At 44.9% G+C, this 26,187-nt stretch overlaps 1 protein-coding gene across 1 annotated transcript in view; it reads left to right on the top strand.

Moving 5' to 3' along the window:
* The window catches only part of MAML1 (mastermind like transcriptional coactivator 1), a 46,050-nt gene extending 23,556 nt beyond the window's left edge, over positions 1-22,494 (top strand). Inside the window, exons 2-5 of the mRNA XM_060144420.1 lie at positions 11,163-12,575; positions 14,832-15,071; positions 16,988-17,084; positions 18,954-22,494. Coding sequence (XP_060000403.1) covers positions 11,163-12,575; positions 14,832-15,071; positions 16,988-17,084; positions 18,954-19,933 — 2,730 coding nt within the window. The 3' untranslated portion in view covers positions 19,934-22,494. The remainder of the gene's footprint in view (positions 1-11,162; positions 12,576-14,831; positions 15,072-16,987; positions 17,085-18,953) is intronic.
* Positions 22,495-26,187: the final 3,693 nt, after the last annotated feature.

Raw genomic sequence — 26,187 nt, 5'->3', positions numbered from 1 at the left:
TTTTAAATTGTGGTAAAATACATATAACATAAAAATCTACCATCTTAACCATTTTTAAGTGTACAGTTCAGTGGCATGAGGTATGTTCACATTGTCTGCAACCACACCGCCATCCATCCTCTTCAGAACTCTTTTATCTTGCAAAACTGAAAACACTATACCCATTAAACAATAACTCCCCATTTTCTCCGCTCTCCAGCCTCTGGTAACCACCATTCTACTTTCTGTCTTTAATGAATTTGCTTCAGGTGTCTTATATGAGTAGAATCATATAGTATTTGTCCTTTTGTGGCTGGCTTATTTCACTTAACAATGTCCTCAGGTTTCATCCATGTTTCAGCATGTGTCCAAGTTTCCTTCCTTTTTAAGGCTTCTGTGGGTATACCACATTTTGTTTATCCATTCATCCATTGGTGGACACTTGGGCTGCTTCTACCTTTTGGCTATTGTGGATAACGCTACCATGAACATGGATGTACAAATCCTTGGCTTCAGTTCTTTTGGAAATGGAATTCTTTTAGAAATTAAATTGCCGGCTAATACAGTAAGTCTTTTTTTTTTTGAGGAACCACCATACTGTTTTCATAGTGGCTGCACCATTTTACATTCCCACCAGTAGTACACAAGGGTTCCAGTTTCTCTGTACACTTGTTACTTTCTGGCTTTTTGATGGTAGCCATCCTAATGGGTTTGAGGTGGTGATGATAAAGAATTATTAATGTTGTAGGTGTGATAATGACATTGTGTTGTTACATGCATATATGTTTAAGAGTTCTTACTTTTTAGAGATACATAGTGAAGTATTTGTGGATTAAATGATGTTATGCCTAGGATTTGTTTTTTAAATTATCCAGGTTTTTTGGGGGGTGGGTGGGGAAGATAAGGAGATGGAAATGAAACAAAATGCCCAAATACTAATGGTTGTTTAAGTTGAGTGATGGGCATATTAGGATTCATTATACTGTTCTCTCTAGTTTTGTGTATTTTTAAACATTTTTCATTAAATCACATTTGGGATAGTCATAGTCCATTCCAGCCTTTCCCTTTCAGTACTCCCTGTTGTGCCCTTTATGCTTCATCAGCATTAAACAACTCATTTTTTTCTGCTTACCTCCCTCCATCTACTGCCATTCAGTGCTCATTTGTATATCCTTGCCTTTGCCTCTCAGCCGAAGTGCCTTCCGCCTCTTCTGGATGACTTCTCTGCATCCCCTTCTCCGGAAAGTCTAGCATGCCATCCCCACACTGTTCTGTTCTCTTTCCTCCCATAACACTCGGGCCTGCCTTCATTGATTCTCCATCAGATTCTGGGGGTGGAGCCGGAACTATGTCTTGTCCTTTTTTTTTTTTAAGTGAAAGTATTTTTATTTTTTAATTTTTTGGCTGCACCTTGCTGCATGTGGGATCTTAGTTCCCCAACCAGGGATGGAACCTCTGCCCCCTGCAGTGGAAGCACGGAGTCTTAACCACTGGACCGCCAGGGAAGTCCCATGTCTTCTTTATCTTTTTATCCCCAGTAACTAGTGCTCTGCCTAGCATATAGTGAAAACCTAGTGAATATCTGAATTCACCATTATTTTGTGCACAGCCTGTATAGGGCATTATCTGTCAAATAGTAGGATCTCGGTGAATGAGCACTGCATGAACCCGTGAGGGTATCTCCCTCTACAGGGCATTGATCGATATTAACAGGACAGCAGTGTGGACCTTTAAAGCTGAGTGGAACTTTAGGTCATGTTACCCAGGATCTTAATTTTATAGGGCATGAAAGCAGGTCCTAGAAGAATTGCATCTTAACTAAGATCACACAGCCAGTTAGCAGTAGCCTGCTTTGTTTTCATATACACCGTGCAACCTTCTGAGCCTCACGTGGCTTCCCAAATAGGTTTTTCTATAGCAAAGAGAATGTGCGGACTGCTTGCCAAGCATGAGAACCAATCTGTTTATCAATTTTGATTCTCAGTATACAGTGTGAATTTTAACTTTCTGCTTTATAACCATTGCAGGAAGAGATTACATTGTGTTAAATACATAGTCCTGCTTTCTTAAATAGCTTTTTATAAAAGAGCTTTTTAAAAGTTTTCTTATCAAAAAAGGTGATAGTCTAACCGGGAAAAGAATTTTAAAAAGAATAGATACATGTATATGTATAACGGAATCACTTTGCTGTACACCTGAAACTAGCACAACATTGTTAATCAGCTATGCTTCAATATAAAATAAAAATTTTTTTAAAAGGTGATAGTCATTTGCTAAAATGACATAGAACTGTACACCCACATTCTACCCATATCTTCTTCCTGGTTGATATTTTGCTATAATTAGGTAAAATACAACTGTTGAGGGAAACTGGGTGAAGGGTACACAGGACCCTCTGTACTCTTTGCAACTTCCTATGAATCTATAATTCTTTCAAAATAAAAAAATTTTTTAAGGTGATGATAAAAATGTCTAGGCACAAAACTATAAAGTTTTCTGGAAAATACATTTCTCAAAACTTGGCATTTTCAGTATGTCCTTGTAGGCAGATTTAGTGGCAAGGAGTGGTGCTTACAGATCTCCTTAGTACTCAGTGTGCTTCTAATCAGTGATGATACCAAACTATTAAGACATAATGTCTTAAGAGTGGGAATCTTTAGTAGCAAATTATAGAAGGTTCTGTAACATTTTTTTCTTTAAATATTTTACAAAGAATCTTTTGTAGCCTTGGTGTGTGAGATATTTTTCAGCACAGCCCATTTTTCTGGTAACGTCTTAACAGGGCTCTTTGTGCTTGGTCTCAGGGAGGTTCTCCTTACAGTTTGAAACTCTTGACTCACTCCCTGCTGCTTGTTTTTTACCAAACTCTTTTAGCTTCACAGGTGGAGTTGGGATTAATTTGGGCCCGATCTCAGACTGACCAGGGGAGGGGCAGGGCTGTGGGGATCTGCTGCAGATCCTTCCCAAGACCTCTGAATGCTCAAACTTTAGGAAACCTCATGTAATCTGACTTTAATCTGCCGTAAAACAGAAACAGTGATACTCATCTTCAGGGTACCTTTGAAGATTGAGTGAGATTCTGAATCAGTGAGGAATAGTAAGTGCAGGTGCTGAGTGGTCCTCGAGGCACACTAAGGAAGTAATGACTTCTCCTTGTAGCATTTGGCTCAGATTAGTGCCTTATCAGAGTTGCTACTTTGGACCTCACTGATTTTTTCCTCAAATCATTGAAACCTTTAATGTTGCATGAAAATAGATCCACTTTACCTTTAGAGGATCTTTTCCAACAACAGTCGGGGTTCCTGAGTGTCCTCACTGTATATACAGGGTACTAGAAGAGCTCATGGGGGAAAGAAAGGTGAGCATGGTATTAGGTTGAAATTACCAATATTACCTTAAAAAGTTAAATGATTTTATATGTTTCAACCTATACTCTGTTTTTTTGAAGTTTAGTTGATTTACAATGTTGTGTTAATTTCTGCTTTACAGCAGTGATTCAGTTATACATATATATTACATTTTTTTATAAAATCCTTTTTGGACTTCCCTGGTGGTCCAGTGATTAAGACTCCATACTTCCAATGCAGGGGGCATAGGTTCAATCCCTGGTCGGAGAAGTTCTGCATGCCATGCGCTGCGGCAAAAAAAAAAAAAAAAATTCTTTTCCACTATGATTTATCATAGGATATTGAATGTAGTTCCCTGTGCTATACAGTAGGGCCTTGTTGTTTATCCATTCTATATATAATAGTTTGCATCTGCTAACCCCAAACTTCCAATCCATCCCTTCCCGACCCCCCACCCACCTTGGCAACCACAAGTCTGTTCTCTATGTCTGTGAATCTGTTTCTGTTTTGTAGATAGGTTCATTTGTGTCATATTTTAGATTCCACATATAAGTGATATCATATGGTATTTGTCTTTCTCTTTCTGAAGTACTTTACTTAGTATGATAATCTCTAGTTGCATCCATGTTGCTGCAAATGGCATTATTTCCTTTTTTTTTTTTTAGAAATTTATTTTTTATTTATTTTTGGCTGCGTTGGGTCTTCGTTGCTGTGCGCAGGCTTTCTTTAGTTGCAGTAAGCGGGGACTACTCTTTGTTGCCGTACGTGGGCTTCTCATTGCGGTGGCTTCTCTTGTTGCAGAGCATGGGCTCTAGGGCACACGGACTTCAGTAGTTGTGGCTCACGGGCTCTAGAGCACCGGCTCAGTAGTTGTGGCTCATGGGCTTAATTGCTCTGCGGCATGTGGGATCTTCCTGGACCAGGGCTCGAACCCGTGTCCCCTGCATTGGCAGGCGGATTCTTAACCACTGCACCACCAGGGAAGTCTCTGTCTTTTTGAATTATATTATTGTCTGGATATATGCCCAGGAGTGGGATTGCTGGAACATATGACAACTCTATTTTTAGGTTTTTGAGGAACCTCTATATTGTCAACCTATACTTTTTTTTTTCCCTTCTTCTTTTGGCCGCGCCACACAGCATGCGGGATCTTAGTTCCCTGACCAGGGATTGAACCTGCGCCCCCTTGCAGTGGAAGCGCAGAGTCCCAACCACTGGACCGCCAGGGAAGTCCCTGTCAACCTATACTTTCATCTACATGTCAGTGCATAAGGAACATTGATGAGAGAGCCACCCCGTCTTAAACAGCCACATCTGTTTGTTAATTCAGAGTGGGAGAACTCTCATTTGGGGAAGTTTTACCACAAAGCACACTGGAATTTCATTGGTGGGTGGTGGAAGTAGAGACTAGGTGAGGGACTGTCCTCACTAAGTGAGATCTAGTGGGTGTGTGGGTACAGTATACTGATTTGGTGTCCATAAGGTGTGGCAACTCCAGCTTGACTCACTGTTGATATCCTGGGGCCCCTCTCGCAGAGTAGAAGATGATGGGTTAGGAGGCTAGGGTAGGAGTCAGGACTGACTGGGTGAGCATGCAAGGCCTCCAGTTTACCATCAAGCATGAAGTATTCTTCAACAAAACCCCCTTGTGGAGGAAATGAGCACCAGATCACATTATCCCAGAACTGAATCCTCCTGAAACCCTGTGCATCAGGAGACCATTAGGTAGTTACAACAGAAACCTCTGAGCTGAGTACCCAGAAGTACCAGATACACTGAGGGCAAGCACAAGGACAGCCAGTCTTGTATGCTTTATAGCTCTTACTGTGTTTGTTCTTAAATAATTTATAATCAGTTCAGACCATTTTCCCATCTGTTATAAATTCCTGGAGATCAGATTCCATGGTTTACTCATCTTTGTCTTCCTCTGCAGTGCCCTGCACATATCAGGCACTCCGGCAAATGCTCAAGACTCAAAAATCTGCCAGAGCCACCGTATTCCACACTTCCCAAGCCCACCTACATCATTCCAGTTAAATTTTGTGCACAGTTGAGAAAATGACCTGGCGTTTCCTTTGGCTAAAAGCAATCGGTATTGCAAAATTAAGTTGTTACTTTGGAACTTGTCTGCAGCTGTTTGCATGTGGATATTGAAAGAGGACGTGGTAGCTTTTATAACTGTTATGGCAAAGAAGGATTCTGTTTCTAATCTGGGACAATCAGCTGACTCATCAGGTGCGTTGATCTCTTAGGTGTCCATCTTCCCCCTTAGGAAAATAGAAAACTGAGCTCCCAGGTTTACAGAGAGCCCAAACCTGACACTGGGGAACAAATGATTTTCAAAAAAACAAAAAGAAAGAATAGAAAGAATAACCCCCCCTAAAATAAGCAACTCATTTTTATTTCCTTCTGACGGACTAAATGGGTATGAATTTACCTTCCGAGAAGGAAACTTTTAAAACAAAAGATCTTATAAAGGGTCCATTTTAGGATTATGGTTCCTTTCCCCCTCTCACCCCTAGGTGGCAGCAGGAAGCAGAAAAACCTACATGAAAGTAAAGCACACATGTCCTTGTGTTGTAGGGGCTGTGTTCTTAGTTTTGTTTTGTTTTAATATTTATTTATTTATTTGGCTGTGCCAGGTCTTAGTTTCAGCACGCGGGATCTTTGTTGCGGCAAGCGGGATCTTTAGTTGTGGCACGTGAACTCTTAGTTGTGGCATGTGGGATCTAGTTCCCTGACCAGGGATCCATCCTGGGCCTCCTGCATTGGGAGCATGGTGTCTTAGCCATTGGACCACCGGGGAAGTCCCAGTATTTTTTTTTTAATTGAGGTATAGTTGATTTACAATGTTGTGTTAATTACTGCTGTACAGCAAAGTGATTCAGTTATACATATATATATATATATATATACACATTCTTTTTTTATATTTTCCATTATGGTTTATCATAAGATAGTAAATATAGTTCTCTGCGCTATACAGTAGGAACTTGCTTATCCGTTCTGTATATAAAAACTTACATCTGCTAACCCCAACCTCCCACTCCAACCCCTCTCCGCTGGCAACCACCAGTCTGTTCTCTATGTCCGTGATTCTATTTATTTCATAGATAAGTTCATTTGTGTCATATTTTAGATTCCACATATAAGTGATATATCATGGTATTTGTCTTTCTCTTTCTGGCTTACGTTACTTAGTATGATAATCTCTAGTTGCATCCATGTTGCTGCTAATGGCATTATTTCCTTCTTTTCTATGGCTGAGTAGTATTCCATTGTATATATGTACCACATCTTCTTTATCCATTCATCTGTCAGTGGACATTTAGGTTGTTTGCAGGTCTTGGCTGTTGTGAATAGTGCTGCTGTGAACATAGTGGTGCATGTATCTTTTTGAATTATAGTTTTGTCTGGGTATATACCCAAGAGTGGGATTGCTGGATCATATGGTAATTCTATTTTTAGTTTCTTGAGGAACCTCCATACTGTTTTCTACAGTGGCTGCACTGACATCCCCACCAACAGTATAGGAGGGTTCCCTTTTCTCCACACCCTCTCCAACATTCATTTTATTTTTTAAAGGGTGTTGTGTTTTTTTTGATAAATTTATTTTATTTTTGGCTGCGTTGGGTCTAAGTTGCTGCACGCGGGCTTTCTCTAGTTGCGGCGAGTGGGGGCTGCTCTTCATTGCAGTGCATGAGCCTCTTATTGCGGTGGCCTCTCTTTGTTTCGGAGCATGGGCTCTAGGCACAGGGGCTTTAGTAGTTGTGGCGTGTGGGCTCAGTAGTTGTGGCTCGCGGGCTCTAGAGTGCAGGCTCAGTAGTTGTGCACAGGCTTAATTGCTCCACAACATGTGGGATCTTCCCGGACCAGGGCTCGAACCCGTGTCCCCTGCATTGGCAGGTGGATTCCCAGCCACTGCACCACCAGGGAAGCCCTCCAGCATTTATTATTTGTAGATTTTTTGATGATGGCCATTCTGACCGGTGTAAGGTGATAGATACCTCATTGTAGTTTTGATTTGCATTTGTCTGATAATTAGCCATGTTGAGCATCTTTTCATATGCCTGTTGGCCATCTGTATGTCTTCTTTGGAGAAATGTCTATTTAGGTCTTCTGCCCTTTTTTTTTTTTTTGCGGTACGCGGGCCTCTCACTGTTGTGGCCTCTCCCGTTGCGGAGCACAGGCTCCGGACGCGCAGGCTCAGTGGCCACGGCCCACGGGCCCAGCCACTCCACGGCATGCGGGATCCTCTTGGACCGGGGCATGAACCCGCGTCCCCCGCATCGGCAGGCGGACTCCCAACCACACTGCACCACCAGGGAAGCCCTTCTGCCCATTTTTTGTCGAGTTGTATGAGCTGTCTGTATATTTTGGAAATTAAGCCCTTGTCAGTCTCATCGTTTGCAAGTATTTTCTCCGATTCCATAGGTTGTCTTTTCATTTTGTCGATTGTTTCCTTTGTTGTGCAAAAGCTTGTAAGTTTCATTAGGTCCTGTTTGGGTTTTTTGTTTGGTTTGGTTTATATTTCTGTTACCTTGGAAGACTGACCTAAGAAAACATTGGTATGATTCATGTCAGAGAATGTTTTGCCTACGATCTCTTCTAGGATTTTTATGGTGTCATGTCTTACATTTAAGTCTTTAAGCCATTTTGAGTTTACTTTTGTGTATGGTGAGAGGGTGTGTTCTAACTTCATTGATATACATGCAGCTGTCCAACTTTCCCAACATCAGTTGCTGAAGAGGCTGTCTTTTTCCCATTGTATATTCTTACCTCCTGTGTTGAAGATTAATTGATTGTAGGTGTGTAGGTTTATTTCTGGACCCTCTGTTCCATTGATCCGTATGTCTGTTTTTGTGCCAATACCACACTGTTTTGATTACTATAGCTTTGTAGTATTGTCTGAAGTCTGGAAGGGTTATGCCTCCAGCTTTGTTCTTTTTCCTCAGGGTTGCTTTGACAATTCTGGGTCTTTTATGGTTCCATATGAATTTTAAGATTATCTGTTCTAGGGACTTCCCTGGTGGTCCAGTGGTAAAGCATCTGCCTTACAATGCAGGGGACATGGGTTTGATGCTGTGGGGCAACTAAGCCCATGTGCCACAACTATTGAGCTCACACGCCTCAACTAGAGAGCCTGCGTGCTGCAAACTACAGAGCCCACACGCCCTGGAACCCACGTGCCACAACTAGAGAAGAGAAAACCCACATGCCACAACTAGATAGAAGCCCACATGCTGCAACGAAGAGTCCATGTGTTGCAATGAATATCCCACGTGCTGCAACCAAGACCCAACTGAAGCCAAAAATAAATAAATAAATCTTTAAAAAAATGTTTTAAAAAAGATTATTCTAGTTCTGTGGAAAATGTCATGGGTAATTTGATAGGGATTGCATTAAATCTATCGATTGCTTTGGGTAGTATGACCATTTTAACGTATTAAGTCTTCCAATCCAAGAGCATGGGATATCTTTCCATTTCTTTGAATCATCTTCAGTTTCCTTTATTAATGTTTTATAGTTCTCAGTGTATGTCTTTCACCTCCTTGGTCAGGTTTATTCCTAAGTATTTTATTGTTGGGGGTGCGATTTTAAAAGGTATTGTTTTTTTTTTTTACATTCCTTTTCTGATATTTCATTGTTGATGTAAAGAAATGCAACTGATTGCTGTATGTTAATCTTGTATCCTGCTACCTTGCTGAATTCGTTTATCAGTTGTAGTAGTTTTTGTGTGGAGCATTTAGGGTTTTCTATGTATGGTATCATATCATCTGCATATAATGACAATTTTACCTTTTCTCTTGCAATTTGAATACCTTTTATTTCTTTTTCTTGTCTGATTTCTGTGGCTAGGACTTCCAGTACTGTGTTGAATAGAAGAGGTGAGAGTGATCATCCTTGTCTTGTTCCAGAATTTAGCAGGAAGGCTTTCAGCTTTTCACCACAGAATATTATATTGGCTGTGGGTTTGTCATAAATTTATTATCTTGAGATATGTTCCCTCTATACGTAGGGGCTGTGTTCTTGAGTTGAGTCCTAGGATCATGTTTTGCTTATACTTCTGCCCTACAGTTCCATTTATTGAGCATTCCTAACCTTTTCTGAGCTAACTTAAGTACCCAGATATGCATTTAAAGAAATACTTAGCCAGGATTTATAGAACACTGTGCAGTCAGCTTTAACAGTTAAGAAATAAGAAAATCTTGAAGGAGAGGGAATGGAACATTAAAATTGGAACTCAGGGACTGATAAAATTGCCCTCCTTGTTTTCTTGCTCATTACACATTTGTGTCTACAGGTAGTTTGCTGCTGAGAGCTGGTGCCCTTGGCCCCCTCCTTCCCTCCACCCCCCGCCCAGGGGGTCAGGTACTTCTGTGCTCAGCCTCCTGGGGTGGATGTGGTGGGTCATTGTGGCCCTTCTCTGCAGCAGAAGAAAGCAGCACAGAGTGTCCTGTGCTACTCTCTGATTCCTCTGAAATCTGCTTATCTTTAATACTGAAAGCTGTTAATTGGAATGTTGTAAATAGCACAGTATAAATGCTTAGGGCCAGTGGTTGGGGGAGAGGTTGGAATTGAGAGTGGGGGATAAAGAACAAAAATGTAACAGAAGTAAACATAGGAAAGGAGCAGACATGTATAGAGGCTGAGTGCAGGTGCCTCTGTTAGTGGAAGAGTTGTGTCCTGGTAGCTGAAAACGAGGCTGGGAAATAACGGAAAGATACCACCTCTTCTCTTCCCTGTCATGTTCTCTCCATGAAACTCCTGCCCTTGAACTCTCAGGGTGCTTATTGCTCTACGGCTTGCATATGGTGTTTGTCTTATTCTGTAGCCATGTCCATGTATGTCCCATATCCTAGAAGATTGGAAGCCCATGAAGAGCAGGGCCCACCTCATTTGTCTTGATATCCCCACAGCACTTGTCTCTGACACACGGTAGACTCTTGATAAGGTTAGTTGAACAAATCCAGTTGAGGAGAACATGGGGAAGTAAGTAACTGCCAGACAGACATGACTGTGTTCAAATTAATGGTCTTGTTAAGAAGTGGCAGGGTTTGGGAGGGCTGGTGACTGGGTGCAGGGGATTAGAAGATACGGTTGGTGGGGAGCAGATTGGGACAGAAGCCAAAAGGCAGAGGCCTGTAAGGCATATGAGGAAGCAGCCTAGCCTGGAGACAAGGGGTGGAGCCGGGCAAGGGCACCTAGAAAGATGAGGAAGGGCATGAAAATGCCTGTGCACCAAGGTGGAGGCCTGGAGCTTGTGATCAGCCCCCAACAAGGCCTGAAAAAGAGCCTATACTAGCCCAGTCTCCTTTAGCTGAAGGCAACAGAAATCCAAGTTAAAACAGCTTAAACACAAGGAGGAATTTATTGGTTCCCATAAGTGAAAAGTCCAGGGGGATGGCTGGTCTCGTGTATAACCTAGATTCGGGATGCAAATGATGTCCTCAAGAATGTATATGTATCCTTTGGCTCTTTCTCATTAGCTCCATTCTCAGTCACACCCTCAGATTAGACGACTGTGGGCTGCATCAGGCTTGTGTCCTGCAAAAAGAGCTGCAAGAGTCCAGGGACTGACATTGACTGCAGCCGGATTACTTTCCCACAGCTAAGCTAGTCTTCACTCAGGCAAGGCCACAAGAGAGGAAGAGGCAGAGACAACCCTGGAGGGGGAATGGGGGTGTGTTCCCAGAAGTGAGGGTTGTAAACTGAGCAAGCAAAATCGGCAGGAGAGCACTGCAGGGATACAGGCCCCTGGTTTAAGTCACCATGAGAAGCAGACGGGCCTCATACGTGGTGTATATATAAGTCACTCTTTTTCTTGTTTTTCAGCATCTCCATGATACAGTGAAGAGGAATCTCGATAGTGCCACATCCCCTCAGAATGGTGATCAACAGAATGGCTATGGAGACTTCTTTCCTGGGCATAAGAAGACCCGCCGGGAGGCCCCTCTGGGAGTTGCCGTCTCTTCCAACGGCCTGCCTCCAGCCTCCCCCCTTGGTCAGCCTGACAAGCCTGGCACAGAGGCCCTACAGGCCAGCGGGAAGCATTCACTGGGGCTGGACTCCATCAACAAGAAGTGTCTGGCAGACTCGAGCCTCCACTTGAATGGAGGCAGCAACCCCAGTGAGTCATTTCCCCTGAGCCTGAATAAAGAACTGAAGCAGGAGCCCGTGGACGACCTGCCTTGCATGATCACAGGGGCCGGAGGCTCCATATCTCAAAGCAACCTCATGCCTGACCTCAACCTTAATGAGCAGGAGTGGAAGGAGCTCATCGAGGAGCTGAACAGGTCAGTGCCTGATGAAGACATGAAGGATCTATTTAATGAGGACTTTGAAGAGAAGAAGGATCCAGAGTCTTCTGGTTCTGCCACACAGACCCCCTTGGCACAGGACATTAATATTAAAACAGAATTCTCTCCAGCAGCCTTTGAACAAGAACAGTTAGGCTCTCCACAAGTGAGGGCTGGGTCTGCAGGACAGACCTTTATGGGGCCTTCATCTGGCCCTGTGAGCACAGATTCACCCAGCCTAGGGGGCTCTCAGCCCCTGTTCCACACCTCTGGTCAGCCTGGGGTGGACAATCCCAGTCCCAACCTGATGTCAGCATCAGCCCAAGCCCAGAATGCACAAAGAGCCCTCTCCAGTGTGGTGTTGCCTAGCCAGGGCCCAGGCGGGAGCTCAGAGCTATCCTCTGCCCACCAACTCCAGCAGATCGCTGCCAAGCAGAAGCGTGAGCAGATGCTCCAGAACCCACAGCAGGCTGCCCCAGCACCAGCTCCAGGCCAGATGTCCACGTGGCAGCAGACAGGCCCCTCCCACAGTCCCTTAAATGTCCCTTATTCCATGGAAAAACCTGCCAGCCCTCCCGGTTACAAGCAAGACTTCACTAGCTCCAAACTGCTCATGATACCCAGTGTGAACAAGAGCTCCCCTCGGCCAGGAGGCCCCTACCTCCAGCCCAGCCATGTGAACCTGCTGAGTCACCAGCCACCAAGTAACTTGAATCAGAATCCCGTGGCTAACCAAGGATCCGTGCTGGACTACGGCAACACCAAACCGCTTTCTCACTACAAAGCAGACTGTGGGCAAGGCGGCCCTGGGGCTGGCCAGAGCAAGCCGGCCCTGATGGCTTATCTTCCCCAGCAGCTGTCTCATCTGAACAACGAGCAGAACTCCTTATTTCTAATGAAACCAAAGCCAGGAAATTTGCCCTTCCGATCACTGGTTCCACCTAGCCAGGTGAGCACGGGGCTTTACTCTGTTACTCTGCATCCACATCCATCCTAGTGTGGTTACCAGGTCCCAGGTAGTTGTGGAACAAAGGGAGGGAGGGAGCTGGTACTTTCGTCCTTTGACTCCCTTGGGAGTGAAAATTGACCAAGCAAACAGGATTGATTCTTAATAAACAAAAATAGGGTAAAATTCCCTAGTGTAACTTGGTTTTAACTGTATACTCATTTGAGGAATCCCCTGCACTTGGTCTAGTGTCTCTTTCATGCCATACAACTTAAGTTATTTGTGGCAAGATCACATTTAATGTCCTTAGAGGCTCTGCTTTTTTTTTTTTTATACCACTTTTCAAACATGTGTGTTCAAAATACCATAAGTTTTAGTAAGCTTATAACATTTAGGTGAGTGCTGCTTCCTAACAGGTTATTTAGTCAAGACACTCAAGCCTGGCAGAATCACATGGCTTTGTAGGGTGGAGAATAGTCAAGTACCATTCTATGATGATCATTATTTGCATTTCTACTCACATTCAAATATGTTCTAAAATGTCTCCCCACTGGAAGCCTTCTCATGGCTAGGGCTTGTACAGTAAACAAACACAGAGTGTTCCCGGACTTCCTCAAAGTTAGCACTTGCTTTTCTTACTACACAGTGTGTCCTGGATTGTCTTCTATATCTATAGAAGACATACATATATAGATGCATTGATACTTTTTAACACTTGTGTGACAATAGTTGTGTCACATGCAGTTGGGTGTATTGCATTGCCTCCTTTCTTTCACTACTGTAAGCCTGCAGTCTATTTGTAGCACACTCTAAAATTTTAAAAATTAAAAAAAATGCTAGTAATACCATGAGGAAATTGACATGTTCAGATAGTAGTGAGCATATGTAAATGGGCACAATGCTTTTGGAAAGTAATTTGACTTTTCGTATTTTTCATAAGCCATAAAAATGTTCGTAAGCATTGACACATTATATACCCCCGCAAGAAATAATCCAAAAAAAGGAAGAAAGTTACATACAAGATACTAATTGCATGATTATTTCTAATAACCAAAAACTGGAAGCAGTCTAAGCATCTGTCAGCAGAAGAATGCATGTGTAAACATTCATACTTCTAATTATTTCAGCCACTAAACTGCTACACAGCCACTGAGAGCATCCTAAAGAAAGAGCGGCACAGTGATGTCTGCCATTTCAGTAGTACTTTGCACCTCACAAGGCACTCTTGTAGTCCATAAGCTTCTGGTGATTGGAGTGAGGAGATTACTTCAGAATCTGTCTACTCTAAGATCAGAATCTTGTAAAAAGATTAAATATACAAATGAGGGACTTCCCTGGTGGTCCAGTGGTTAAGACTCCACACTCCCAATGCAGGGGGCCCAGGTTTGATCTCTGGTCAGGGAACTAGATCCCGCATGTCCCAACTAAGACCCAGTGCAGCCAAATACATATATACATACATACATACATACATACATACATACATACAAATAAATAAGGACTGGGTAAAAGCTCAAAAAGTTGAATTTGTTCAAATGATAATTGCTTTTTGCCTTTTTCCTGTATGAGTTAAAAATTTTTCCTTTTCTTTTAAAGGTAAGTAATGATGTTGGGGTAATATTGTGGTAACCTTTGACATGACTCTCACTTTAGGTCCAGGTATTAATAGAGAATATCCATTAAAATTCTCATTGGTACTCAGTATTTTTTGAGCATGAGTATCTGACAAAAGTCAAGCAGTCTCTTCCCAGGAAAATGCTGTACACATGTGGACAAACCATATAATTTCAGGAGGTTCAGGGACAGCCCAGCCACCAGGGGCCCAAGGTTTGCACACTCAGAATGTAGCATCTCCATCGACCAGAGCCCCTCAGAAGTTCCTCCTCTGGGGGCCTATCCACACCCATGCATTCCAGTAAGGGAGCATTTATAAGCTACAGTTGCCACTGGAACTATGTATACAAATATACGAGCTTAAATGTAAAATCACACCTTTGCCACTGGTGAATCATAGGAAACAAACCTAACATGCAGCTAGTGACTGTTCATTGCCATGCCTGGATACTCAGGTGTTAGTGCTGTTGGTCTCCAGCCCCGCCCTGGAGGGTGGTTTCACTGGAGTCGCCTGCAGGGAAGAAGAGGCTTCAAGAGAGAGCCTTGAGCCAGGTTTTCACTGGATGCAACTCATCTTCTCTGATCAGGGCTTATAGTCTTCAGTGTGTCCCACCTGACTTGAGACCCCCTTTTCTGTGTTGACAGGACCAGAACCCTCCCAGCGTCCCTGTACCAACCCAGGCTGCCAGTGTGGGGACTCAGCCACCTGTCGTGTCCGTAGCCAGCACTCACAGTAGCACCTCCTTTCTCAGTAACCAGCAGCAGGCAGCTGTAATGAAGCAGCATCAGTTGCTTTTGGACCAACAGAAACAGAGGGAGCAGCAACAAAAGCATTTGCAACAACAGCAGTTTTTGCAAAGGCAACAGCACCTTCTGGCAGAACAGGTAAAGGGAAAGGTGGAAGAAAACCCCACCATCCCTTCCCATGTTTTCCTGCCTCCCAAGTCACTGCAGTGGCTACAAGCTCCAGTGTGTATGTATGTGGATTTGTGATTGTTTGTATGCCCGGTATTAGAGTATCCTTGAAACAGGAGTGTGACGTTTCTCAGACAGTGGTAGCCTGTGTCAGAGCAGCTTTATGTCACTTAGTGGGGATTAATGAAGGCCGAATCTGTGGCTAAAACTGTATGTGTTAGGAACATTTTTCCATGTCCCTTGTCAGCAGCTACCAAAGCACTGAGCTCACTTGGTCCACCAGTTTGCTGTGGGATCCAGCTTTTTTGTAAAGGTAGAGATTGCTATAAGGGAGAACATAAAGCGGGGAAATGAAGACATCCCTGAGGTCCTGGGGTTCAAGAATCAGGACTGACAAGCCCCCTCCCAGTCCTGCAGTTCACCCACTTGGTCACCAAATGTAGTGTTCAGGTACCAAGGTTACAGGAGTTCTTAGGATTTTAAATTACATCCTTAAGACATAAGAGAACTAGCTACCCAGAGAATAAAGTTGATTGAGGATGACTTTAAAGCCCACATTACTGCCTCAATTCTGCCATTTTTTAAATAACAGCTTTATTGGGATGTAATTCACATGACATACAATCCACCCATTTAAAGTGTATTATTCAAATAGTTTTTAGTTTATTCATAGAGTTATACAAACCATCACCACAGCCACTTTTAGAACATTACCTAAAAGAAACAGGTTATTTAGTCAAGACACTCAAGCCTGGCAGAATCACATGGCTTTGTAGGGTGGAGAATGGTCAAGTACCATTCTATGATGATCATTATTTGCATTTCTACTCACATTCAAATATGTTCTAAAATGTCTCCCCACTGGAAGCCTTCTCATGGCTAGGGCTTGTACAGTAAACAAACACAGAGTGTTCCCGGACTTCCTCAAAGTTAGCACTTGCTTTTCTTACTACACAGTGTGTCCTGGATTGTCTTCTATATCTATAGAAGACATATATATATAGATGCATTGATACTTTTTAACACTTGTGTGACAATAGTTGTGTCACATGCAGTTGGGTGTGCAGTTGGGTTAACTTTCTTAAGAAAGTTCTTTGCTTCTAGCATTATGTGTCTGTTCAAAAAATGACCCTCTCCTATTTTAATTACCCATTAAAAGTTGTTCCCCCATCTTCCCAAGCCTAGGGCACCACTAATCTACTTTTTATCTCTATAGATTTACCTATTCTGGACATTTCATATAAAATGCATTCAAGATTCAACCATATTGTAGGATGTATCCGTACTTCACTCCTTTCTGTGGCTGAATATATTCCATTATATGAATATGCTGCATTTTATTTATCTGTTCATCAGTTTATAGACGTTTGGGTTGTTTCCCCTTTCTGTGGACATAGGTTTTCAGTCCTCTTGAGTATACACCCCGGGATGGAATTGTTGGGTCATATGGTAACTCTTTAGTTTAACCTTTTGAGAAACTGCCAAACTGTTTTCCAAAGCAGCTGCACCGTTTTACGTTCCCACAGCAGTGTGTGAGGGGGCCAGTTTCTCCACATCCTTGACACACTTATCTGTCTTTTTGATTCTAGCCATCCTAGTAGGTGTGAAGTGGTATCTATCTTATTGTGGCTTTGATTTGCATTTCCCTGGTCTGCCATTCTTTTTTCTTTTAACTGATACATCACCTTTTTTTTTTTTTTTTAATCATTGCCCCATCCTTCTGTCTCATACTACAATTTATTAAGAGCCCCCCAAATGAGATTACGAGCATTATCTCCATAGGAGTCCCTCTGAGTAACAAACTTGGACAGTTTACTTTTCTCTAATCGCTTTGTTCTTGTTTTATGTGGGTCTTGTAATTTTCTGTTGTTCTTGGCATTTTCTAGGAGAAGCAACAGTTTCAGCGCCATCTGACCCGCCCGCCACCCCAGTACCAAGACCCAACACAGAGCACCTTCCCACAACAGGTTGGACAGTTCACAGGTGAGGAGTGTCTGAGGCAGTGGAGTGGGGCAAGGGAAGGCAGGCACTGGACAGAGCAGGTAGTCTGTTCCACTCATGCTGAGTTCCTGCTGTCTGCCCAGTTTTATGCTATAGATGCTAAATGGATGTATATGCTCCTGTAACTCCATTCTGCATAAAGAGCCTAGCGTTCTGGTTACTCTACAGGTCAGGAGAAGAAAGTCACAGAGGCAGACTACTTTGGCTAAGTGCTTTGGCTGGGTCCCTGGCTGTATAATCTTTTGAGGCAAAATCATCTGTACTTGGAAGATGTCTTATCAATAGGAAGTGGCTTCTGTAATTCTTAAGAAAGTTCTTTGCTTCTAGCATTATGTGTCTGTTCAAAAAATGACCCTTTCCTATTTTCCAGATAAGGAGAGACTTAATGCACTTGTATGCCTTTTGCTTCTTTTCTTTCTTCTTGTCTGCTCATATTGGTGTCATGGGTGGCAGTATCAGCAGCAGACAGTTGGCCAGAAAGGGGCAGGAAGCATTCTGAGGTCTCAGCTGTCTTGTCTCAGATATGTGAGGGAACCTGACCGCCATTGCTCAGGCTGTTGCTCCAGAAATAGAGATTTCAGTTGACAAATGCAGTAAAATCTAGGCCATACCTGCCTTCCTAGCTCTTGGAATATCTTCGAAACCTGTGCTTCTCTTGGTCAGTGATTCTCGTTATAAAGTATCCCAGAGAAGTTGACCATAGCTGTGCATTCCAGAGGAGACTTAAGTGGGTTTTGTTGTTGTTGTTGTTGTTTTTGTGGTACGCAGGCCTCTCACTGTTGTGGCCTCTCCCGTTGCGGAGCACAGGCTCCGGACACGCAGGCTCAGCGGCCATGGCTCACGGGCCCAGCTGCTCCGTGGCATGTGGGATCCTCCCGGACCAGGGCACGAACCCGTGTCCCCTGCATCGGCAGACAGACTCTCAACCACTGCGCCACCAGGAAAGCCCTTAAGTGGTGTTTTATGCTTGTGCTAACAGGGACCAGGGGTTGAAGTCTGTGGGCATCTCAGAAGCCTGGGTCTTGGCCAGCTTTCCTGCCTTCATCCCATCTGATGTTGTTGTGGGCTATCAGTGGTAGAGAAGTGGACTGTTTCAGCATTTCCCTTTTGTCTTCAACTCAGTTTTTAGTTTAGGTGCTGATGGAGAGAGGAAGAGGAGAAACAAAGTGTACTCAGTTATGGCCAACCCCTGAACAATCGCTCACCTACCAACAAAAAAACATCTCAGTCAGGGCTGTCACCATGCATCCACTGCTTAAGACAGAGTCCCAAATAGCAAGTTCCCTGAGGACAGGACCTCTCTGTCCCATTCCGTGCTGTCTCCCCAGCACAGAACCTACCACAGAGCAGGTGCTCAGTAAATATCTTCTGATTTCAGTCCAGACTCCTTCCTCCCTTCACCGCCCTGCAGTGCCACACTGTGTGGGCCTCATCTAAGTGATCCTGACAGTCCCTGCCGAGCTAGGTCTAAACCAGAGTCACAGTCCAGTTACCCTTTGGCTTTGCAACCCTGTCCCCTCCTATGGTGGCTGCAGCTCTTCTGAATCTAGCCGGGACCATCTCTTCCTTTTATCTCTAGATACTCTCCCCACATTCTAGCCATAGAGTTTGCCCCTTCCTCTGTGCCTGTCTTAATCTCCTTTTTGCTCCAGGCTGGCCTCCATTCCACCCTGTGGGAAACCTTTGCCCCCAGGGTTCTCTTTGAGGTTCCACTGATCATGAGGTATCTGGTGTTCTGATTTTGCCTTTCAGGCCTGTGGGATAGCAGCTGCAGCATGGGTCTTGGAAGTATCTCCATAGTGGTGGTGAAGAAATGCTAGCTTAGTTGACAGAATTTTCTCTGTCTTCTAGGGTCCTCTTCTGCCATGCCTGGCATGAACAACTTGGGTCCATCTAACTCCAGCTGTCCTCGAGTGTTCCCTCAGGCTGGGAATCTGATACCAATGGGTCCTGGACACACTTCGGTTTCCTCTCTCCCTTCAAGCTCAGGCCAGCAGGACCGGGGTGTGGCTCAGTTCACTGGCTCGCAAAGCATGCCACAGGGCAGCCTCTATGGCATGGCTTCTGGTATGACCCAGAGAGTTGCCCAGCCCCCGCCACAGGCCACCAATGGACATGCCCACATTCCACGGCAGACCGGTGTGGGCCCGAACACCTCGGTTTCAGCTGCCTATGGGCAGAACTCTCTGGGGAACTCGGGTATCTCCCAACAGCACAATAAGGGGACCCTGAACTCTGGTTTAACTAAGCCACAGGTCCCAAGGGTATCGGCAACCATGGGAGGCCAGAATTCCACATGGCAACATCAGGGAATGCCGAACCTGAGTGGCCAAACCCCAGGGAACAACTCCGTAAGTCCCTTCACTGCAGCTTCCAGTTTCCACATGCAGCAGGCCCACCTGAAAATGTCCAGCCCACAGTTCTCCCAGGCGATGCCCAGCAGGCCTATGGCCCCCATGAGCTCAGCAGCTGCAGCAGGGTCCATGCTGCCCCCTGTGAGCACACAGCAGAGGACCAGTGCCCCTGCCCCAGCACCTCCCCAGGGAGCCCCACAGCAGGCCTTGCCGGGCCTGAGCCCAGCTGGGCCTGAGCTGGGGGCCTTCAGCCAGAGCCCCGCCCCAACAGTGGGCGGCCGGGCAGGGCTACACTGCGCCCAAGCCTACCCTGTGCGGACCGCAGGCCAAGAACTGCCCTTTGCCTACAGTGGGCAGCCAGGTAGCAGCGGGCTGGCCAGCATGGCCGGAGATGCCGACCTGATCGACTCCCTGCTGAAGAACAGGACTTCGGAGGAGTGGATGAATGATTTGGACGACCTTCTAGGGCCTCAGTAACAGGAGGATTTGTGGTGTTTTCAGTGTTCATACAGCCTATATTTTTCTTCTCAAATTCAAGAAAGAGCAACTACTTTGGACCAAAAGCCCACAGCCCGGGGAGCTGGGCAGGTAGAGCTAGAGCCATGGGGCTGAGGCCTGGTCCTCCCAGGCTCTGTGGGGCCCAGGGCTCCCAGCCAGCAGTTGTGGTATGTTGGGCTGGCCCCACCCCATCTGCTGGCGTCGTTATCTGGTTTTGGGACAGCAGGACAGGGTTCTGCAGGTGGTTTTCTATCCAAATGACCAAAAAACCAACAGTGAAACCCCACGATGTCAGGCTTATAAAAATCTATGCTATCATGTTGACTTAATCCAAGATTTCTCCACTTGCCCCAATTTTGGGACAAATTTTTGTTGAAACTTTATAGCAGAACTATTTGCAATTTGTAGCATAGAAAAGATTTTAAATTTTTTTTTAAGGTTTTAAAACAGATTAGGGTAGGTGGTGGTTTAAATTGATAAGTGGCATTGGAAACTTAGGGTTTCCTTTTGATTAAGAGCCTTTTTTATTCCTGCTCTTTGTCAGCTTTCAGGGCAAAGGGAGGCTCACTGGAAAATCATTTCCGTAAGTGCAGGCTGTGACTGCATGTGCCAAAAAGGAACAGGATGCCATGAGAAAGCAGAGTTAGTGACACAGATCTGGTCTTTCCAGCAGCTCCTCCTTCTCCCAGAATGCTGTTCTTCCAGGCTGGCATTTAGGAGGATGTGGGCTGAGGAATCCCTTCCTCCCATGTGTTGGTAGCAAGACCCCAGGCGGCCCCCAGGCCAAATGCTGAAATGAAACAATTGGGATTCCTGTGTCCTCTTTTGTTGTTTCTCCTTTTGCAGTTTCTCCGAAAACTCATCTTTAATGTGTTAGGAAGGTGATCATTGTCGAGTTATGAACAGATGTCTTTCCTGCACCCTGTCTTCATTTCCCATAACCTTTCTTTCTGCCTCCCCTTCTTTCTCTCTCCAGCCCAAATGGAAAAACTCCTTAAGCCACTGATTTACTGGATTGGAGAGAAAAAGAAAGAGTCATTAGAATTCCCTAGGGAAGCCTAGCATAGTAAGGAGCTGGGTATCCCTTCCCCAGAAAGCAAAGGTTTGTGGGAAGGAGAAAAATAGGTGTGCCCTGTTTGGCAGGGAGGACGCAGGCTGGGCCAGAGGAAGGAATTCCACTTTGTTTTACTACTTCTGCCACTCCCTTGTCAGATGACTTGCACTTTTTAAAGAGAATTGCTTTGTAACACTAATACATCCTTTCTAAAGATTCAAATGGATTTCTCTCTTAAGGTCTATGACTTTTTAGGTCTTGACTAAGCTAAGAGTCCACAACAACCTGTGGGCTGTTTGTGGGAAATGAAGACAGAGCACTTCGATGTAACGAAAGCAACATGGTAAGCACAAGGTGAGACCCTTTTAAATGGGGTGTCGGAGAGAAAATAGTACACTGAAAAGAGTAGCGTATATACAGAGTGGTCTCTGGCGAAACCACAACCCCATTTTTATTTCCCTGGAGCCTCAGAATGGATAATTCAAGGAGTATCATATGTAAAGAATTGAGCCAAGGAAAATATTCACACAACCAGCTTGAGTGGCTTTGAGGGGACAAAGGGTTGTACACACATTGGTAATTATTTTGCACCAGCAGTGCCTTTCATGGGGGTACTTGGACCCTCAGATCTTCTTCTCTAATAGCCATTTGCCACCATGGGTGGTGTTTGGGCCATTTCCCCTTTAAACACCCTCCCTGCCTTCTCCAGTCACTGAATACAACTCTCAAAGAAGGGAATGAATCATAAAGCCAGTGAAGACTCCACCCTCTGAGTGAGTTCCCCAGTCTGAAGGGGAAGAGGGTGACTTCAGCGGGTTTTCTACCAAAAATAGCGGGCGGAAGGCTGGTGGTGGGTCCTTGCTCCTCTCCTGGTCTCCCTCTGGCTGCTGCTCACCTCTATCCCTGGGCGCTCGCGCCTCTGCCTCCCCCTTGTGAGGAGGGCTGCCCCTGCCTTAGTCCTGGGGCCACCTAGACAGACAGCAGGCTTCTCACTTGCTGCAGTGTCAGAGCAATAAAATGTGATGCTTGGAGTCCCCCCAGGGAGCTGCCTGTGGCTTTATTTATGAATCTGGTTTTTGGGTAGTCAGGGAAGGAGACAACTCCACTTCAGTGCAAATCCCCATCTTCCAGGAGCCATGACTCAAAAGAAAAGGGTGCTTGGACTTTTGTTATACACACTTGCTTTGTGTAAATAAATGTTTACAATTTTATATTAAAGATGGAATAAGCGTTAGCGCTTCTGACTGTATATTTTTTACTTTTATAGATTTTAAAACTATGATCCTTTATATATGTGTTTTGGGGGCTATAAGTTTTATGTCAAACAGTTGGTATTGTTAACTTTTTACTGTCATCAAAGTACATAAAAGTCCTATTAATTCCCTTATTCTTCTACTTCCCTTAACTCTGGTATACACCAAAAAGAAATCTTTACTTTCCTGTTTTATCATTATAAAATAATAAAAGTATTTTGCTAGTATGGAAACTGCCCATGTATTTCAATTCACATGGCTGTGCCACAGGCAGGAGGTGGACCAGTACACAGCTGCTTTGTTTGGTAGTTGATTTCCTTTGTGATTTAGCTGCTTTCTTAATGCACATTGGTGGTGGGGGTGTTTGGTTTGTTTTTTGGTGATACATAGGAAATTAGCACTGACATTGCCCAGGGCCACCGGTCTCTCCCCTCTCTAGACCTCATCCATGCCCTTACGTCTAATGTGAGGGAAGTTGGACTTAAGGGATACTTTAGATCCTTAGCAGTTCAGATGTTTTACTTAAACCCTTCGATTTACTGTCAGTGCAGTTCTCTAGGTCTTGTTTCGTTTTCTTTTTTATTGTAAGAAAGTGTGTGCTCTGGCATGTTCACCCACCCACTCTTGTCAGTGTCACACTGTGAAGGGGCATCAAATGATGACAGAAGCCACACCGGGAGCCTGGAAGGCAAGTCTTCTCAGTGACCTCTCACCTCAGCCATAGGCTGGAAGCGGGTCAGACCTAGAGAAGCTGGAGCTCTTAGAAGGGCAGGAAAGAGCACCCTTCAGGGAGGAAGCCTGTCATGTGATGGAATTGAAAGGTTTAATTACTCTAATGAAGCCTAACATAGCCATGTATATAAGGCACAGTAAAGGGAAGAACACAAGACTCATGAAGTCTTGGCTGAGAATGCACAGAATGTGTGTGTTGTTTGGCGTGGGGTGGGGGACACGCTCTCATGAGTGGTGAAGGAAGTACAAAACAGAACCAAAGGGAGATGATTCTGCTTGTCAGATTACCTCAGTCATCCTCAGTACTGACTGCAGTGTGAGGAGGCAGGCTGCTGTACAACTTTTTTGTGGGAAGAAATTTTGAAAAAGGTAGCAAGCGCCTTAAAATATTCGTGCCGTCTGTCCACCCCAGAAATTCCAATTCTGAGAAGCCATCCTTGAAAATAATTCTGAGTGCAGAAAATGGTTATATAGCACAGTGATGTTCCTAGTAGCACTATTTATAACTGCAGAAAACTAGGAGAATCTAAAGAGCTGTCAGAGGGGATTGGTTAAGTAAATTGCAGTACTTCCTCTTGATGAGATACAATATAGTTACTTTAAATATTTAGGAAGGTTTTGAACATTGCAACTTGGAATGCAGGTTTTGTTGGGCTTCTGTTGGGAGCCAACAGAAAAACTAGCTAATAAAACCCTGAACATTCCCTGCCCCCAGTCTGTATTTTAGGTTACCAGCTAATTCCCAGAATCAGAGGAGGTGTTTAACAAGCCAGGCCTCAGGAGTGCCAAGGGTCAGGCAGTTCCAGTCTCTGCTGCCCGGCCACCTTCCCGAGTCTGTCGAGAGTTACAAGCCAGACTCATGTGGTGACCGAGGCAGGCCTCTTGAGGCACAGCTCCCTCAGCTCATGTTTATAGAGCACCCACTATGTCCAGGCATTGTATTAGGAGCAGGGAAAGTAGCAGCAGTATAGGAGAGCAGGGCCCCGCTCTGTGGACCTTCAGTCTCATGTGAAGGGGATGTCATAACATGTGACAGATGATTTCAAAATGGTGTCAGGAAGAAACTAAAGCAGTGCATAAGGTAGAGGCTGCTGTGGGGGAGGGGAGGCCTGAGAGACTTTAGATGTGGTGGGCAGAATAGGCCCCTCTAAGGAGACACCTAACTGAGGCCGAGTACTGGAAGGGAGCCAGCCAGAGCTCTGGGGAAGAGCAGTTCACAGCCACATGGAACAGGAAAGGAAATTCCCCAAAGGAAGAGGGTGCTGTTAGCAGGAAGGGAGGAACGCTGAGAAAGTAAAATCAGCAGATGCCCAACACATGTTCAGTTAAAAGCACAAAGGACATATGTTGCATATAGTAGGAGAGTGAGCCCTTGCCCCTCTGCCAGGTGACCCCAGCACTGCAGCATCCGCAGTGCAAGCCTGTGCTACTCTGGGGCCTCTGCCAGCCCAGCCCAAGGAGATGCTGAAGGTAAGATGGGATCCCACGTTCATCCCTGGGGTTGGACTGCTCCTGCCATCATTAGCGGCTTTATCAATTAGACAACCTTAAGGCCAGTCAGCTGATGAAGGTGTGGAAGTGGCAACGTGGAAGTGGTAAAGGTGTTGAAAGATGCAAAATGGTGGTTGCCTGTGAACTTGGTCCAAGGCTAGTTAACTAAAAGTTCCAGGTACTCCGGGACCAGCACAAAGAATGGTAGGTGATGTCTTGGAAACAGGTCAGCTCTTCTGCACATGGGATCAGTTTGCCTTACTGGAAAGCTGGTGATGCACTTGCCACTTTTCAGATAGGCTTTGCTTATGTGGCAAAGATAATTTGCCTTCTGAATGGTTGCAGTTAGCTGGGCTGCAGACCCTATTCAGTACCTGCAGACCATTTCATGGAAGTTGGAAAAAATAGCTTCAGACCCTCACTCAAAGTGAAATCCAGCATGGCAAGGACAGAACACACGGCTCCACCTTGATATCAATGTTCTGGAATGCAAACTCTGAGAGAGGTAACCTGTGCAAGAAAAAAATAGGAAGGTGTCCGAGGAAAAGATATCTGCTGCAAAAACAGATATGGCAACAAATACAACAGCTGCCCGAGGGTGGGGTGAGGGGGTTCAGGATTCCCTCTCCTGTCTAATGAGGCCGGGTGGGAAGAGTCCTCTGCTGCAAGTGACATGGCGGGTCCTGGCCAGACAGGCACACCATGCATTCCGGGGCTGTTAGGTGGTCGGCGCCGGGAGTCCAAGTAGAAGGCTCCATTTGTCTTTGTATCTGGAAAGCAGAATTTTTCAAGGTTACAGAGAAAAAAAGCTGGAGATACATACTCTTAATAAGTTGTGAAGGATCTAGCTCCAGTTGACGCAGCTGAGGTGAGTACTTGCTGCCCTACCTTTGGATTTATCACTGCTGATACCTCCACTATCTCTCATCTTGAGTTTTAAGGCTCTAGATAGGTTGTATACTTTAAGTACCCACTTCTTTAACGCAGGGCGAAGCCCAACCACATACAGTCATCTTCAAAGTCAAGAGCTGCAAATGTTGCCATCCTTCCTACTATGTCATGTTACCCTTGGAGTTGGAGGCCCAAGAAAATCCTTCACCCAAGTAGTAAAAAAAAAAATCCAAATCTGCTCTATTAGTTATATCTCCCCCCATGCCATTTCTTCTTTTTGATACTTGCTTGTGCAGTAAAAGACACTTAAACTCTGCTGCTGCCTCTCGTTCCTTCTGTTGAACCTATCCAGCCTCCTCTGTTGGCTCCTCTCTCCATCCATCCAACTTTTTAGCCCTGCCATAGTGTTATAGGAAGACTAGAACAAGAGAACAGGCTTGTCTGAGCCCAATCCTGCCACTACAGACAAGGTGTGAGCCCAGCTGCCTCTTCAGGACCGAGGGGCTCCTTCCACCAAATGCCAGGAATGTTGGCTGCTGCCAGCTCTCAGCTGAGTCTGGGAATTGCCTTCAGTGGAAAGGAGCTGCCTTGCCTGTGGCTATGCCCTCTACTCAGGGGCAGCCCACATCTGGAGCCTGGCCAATATGGGGGTACAAAGGCCCAGCCCCTTTCCTCAATTTGGGGCATGAAAGGGCCACCCAGATCCACGGTGCTAGTGGGACCATCTGAGGCCTCTGTTGCGACTGCCTCTCGGTTCAACACCCCTCTGCCCAGTCCAGCTGCCCTTGCCTACTCACCAAAATCTGCTTCTG

The sequence above is a fragment of the Lagenorhynchus albirostris genome, chromosome 3 (assembly GCF_949774975.1).
Source record: "Lagenorhynchus albirostris chromosome 3, mLagAlb1.1, whole genome shotgun sequence".
Lineage (NCBI taxonomy): Eukaryota > Metazoa > Chordata > Mammalia > Artiodactyla > Delphinidae > Lagenorhynchus > Lagenorhynchus albirostris.
Note: the sequence above shows the minus strand (reverse complement) of the source record. Positions and strands in the feature narration are given on the sequence as shown.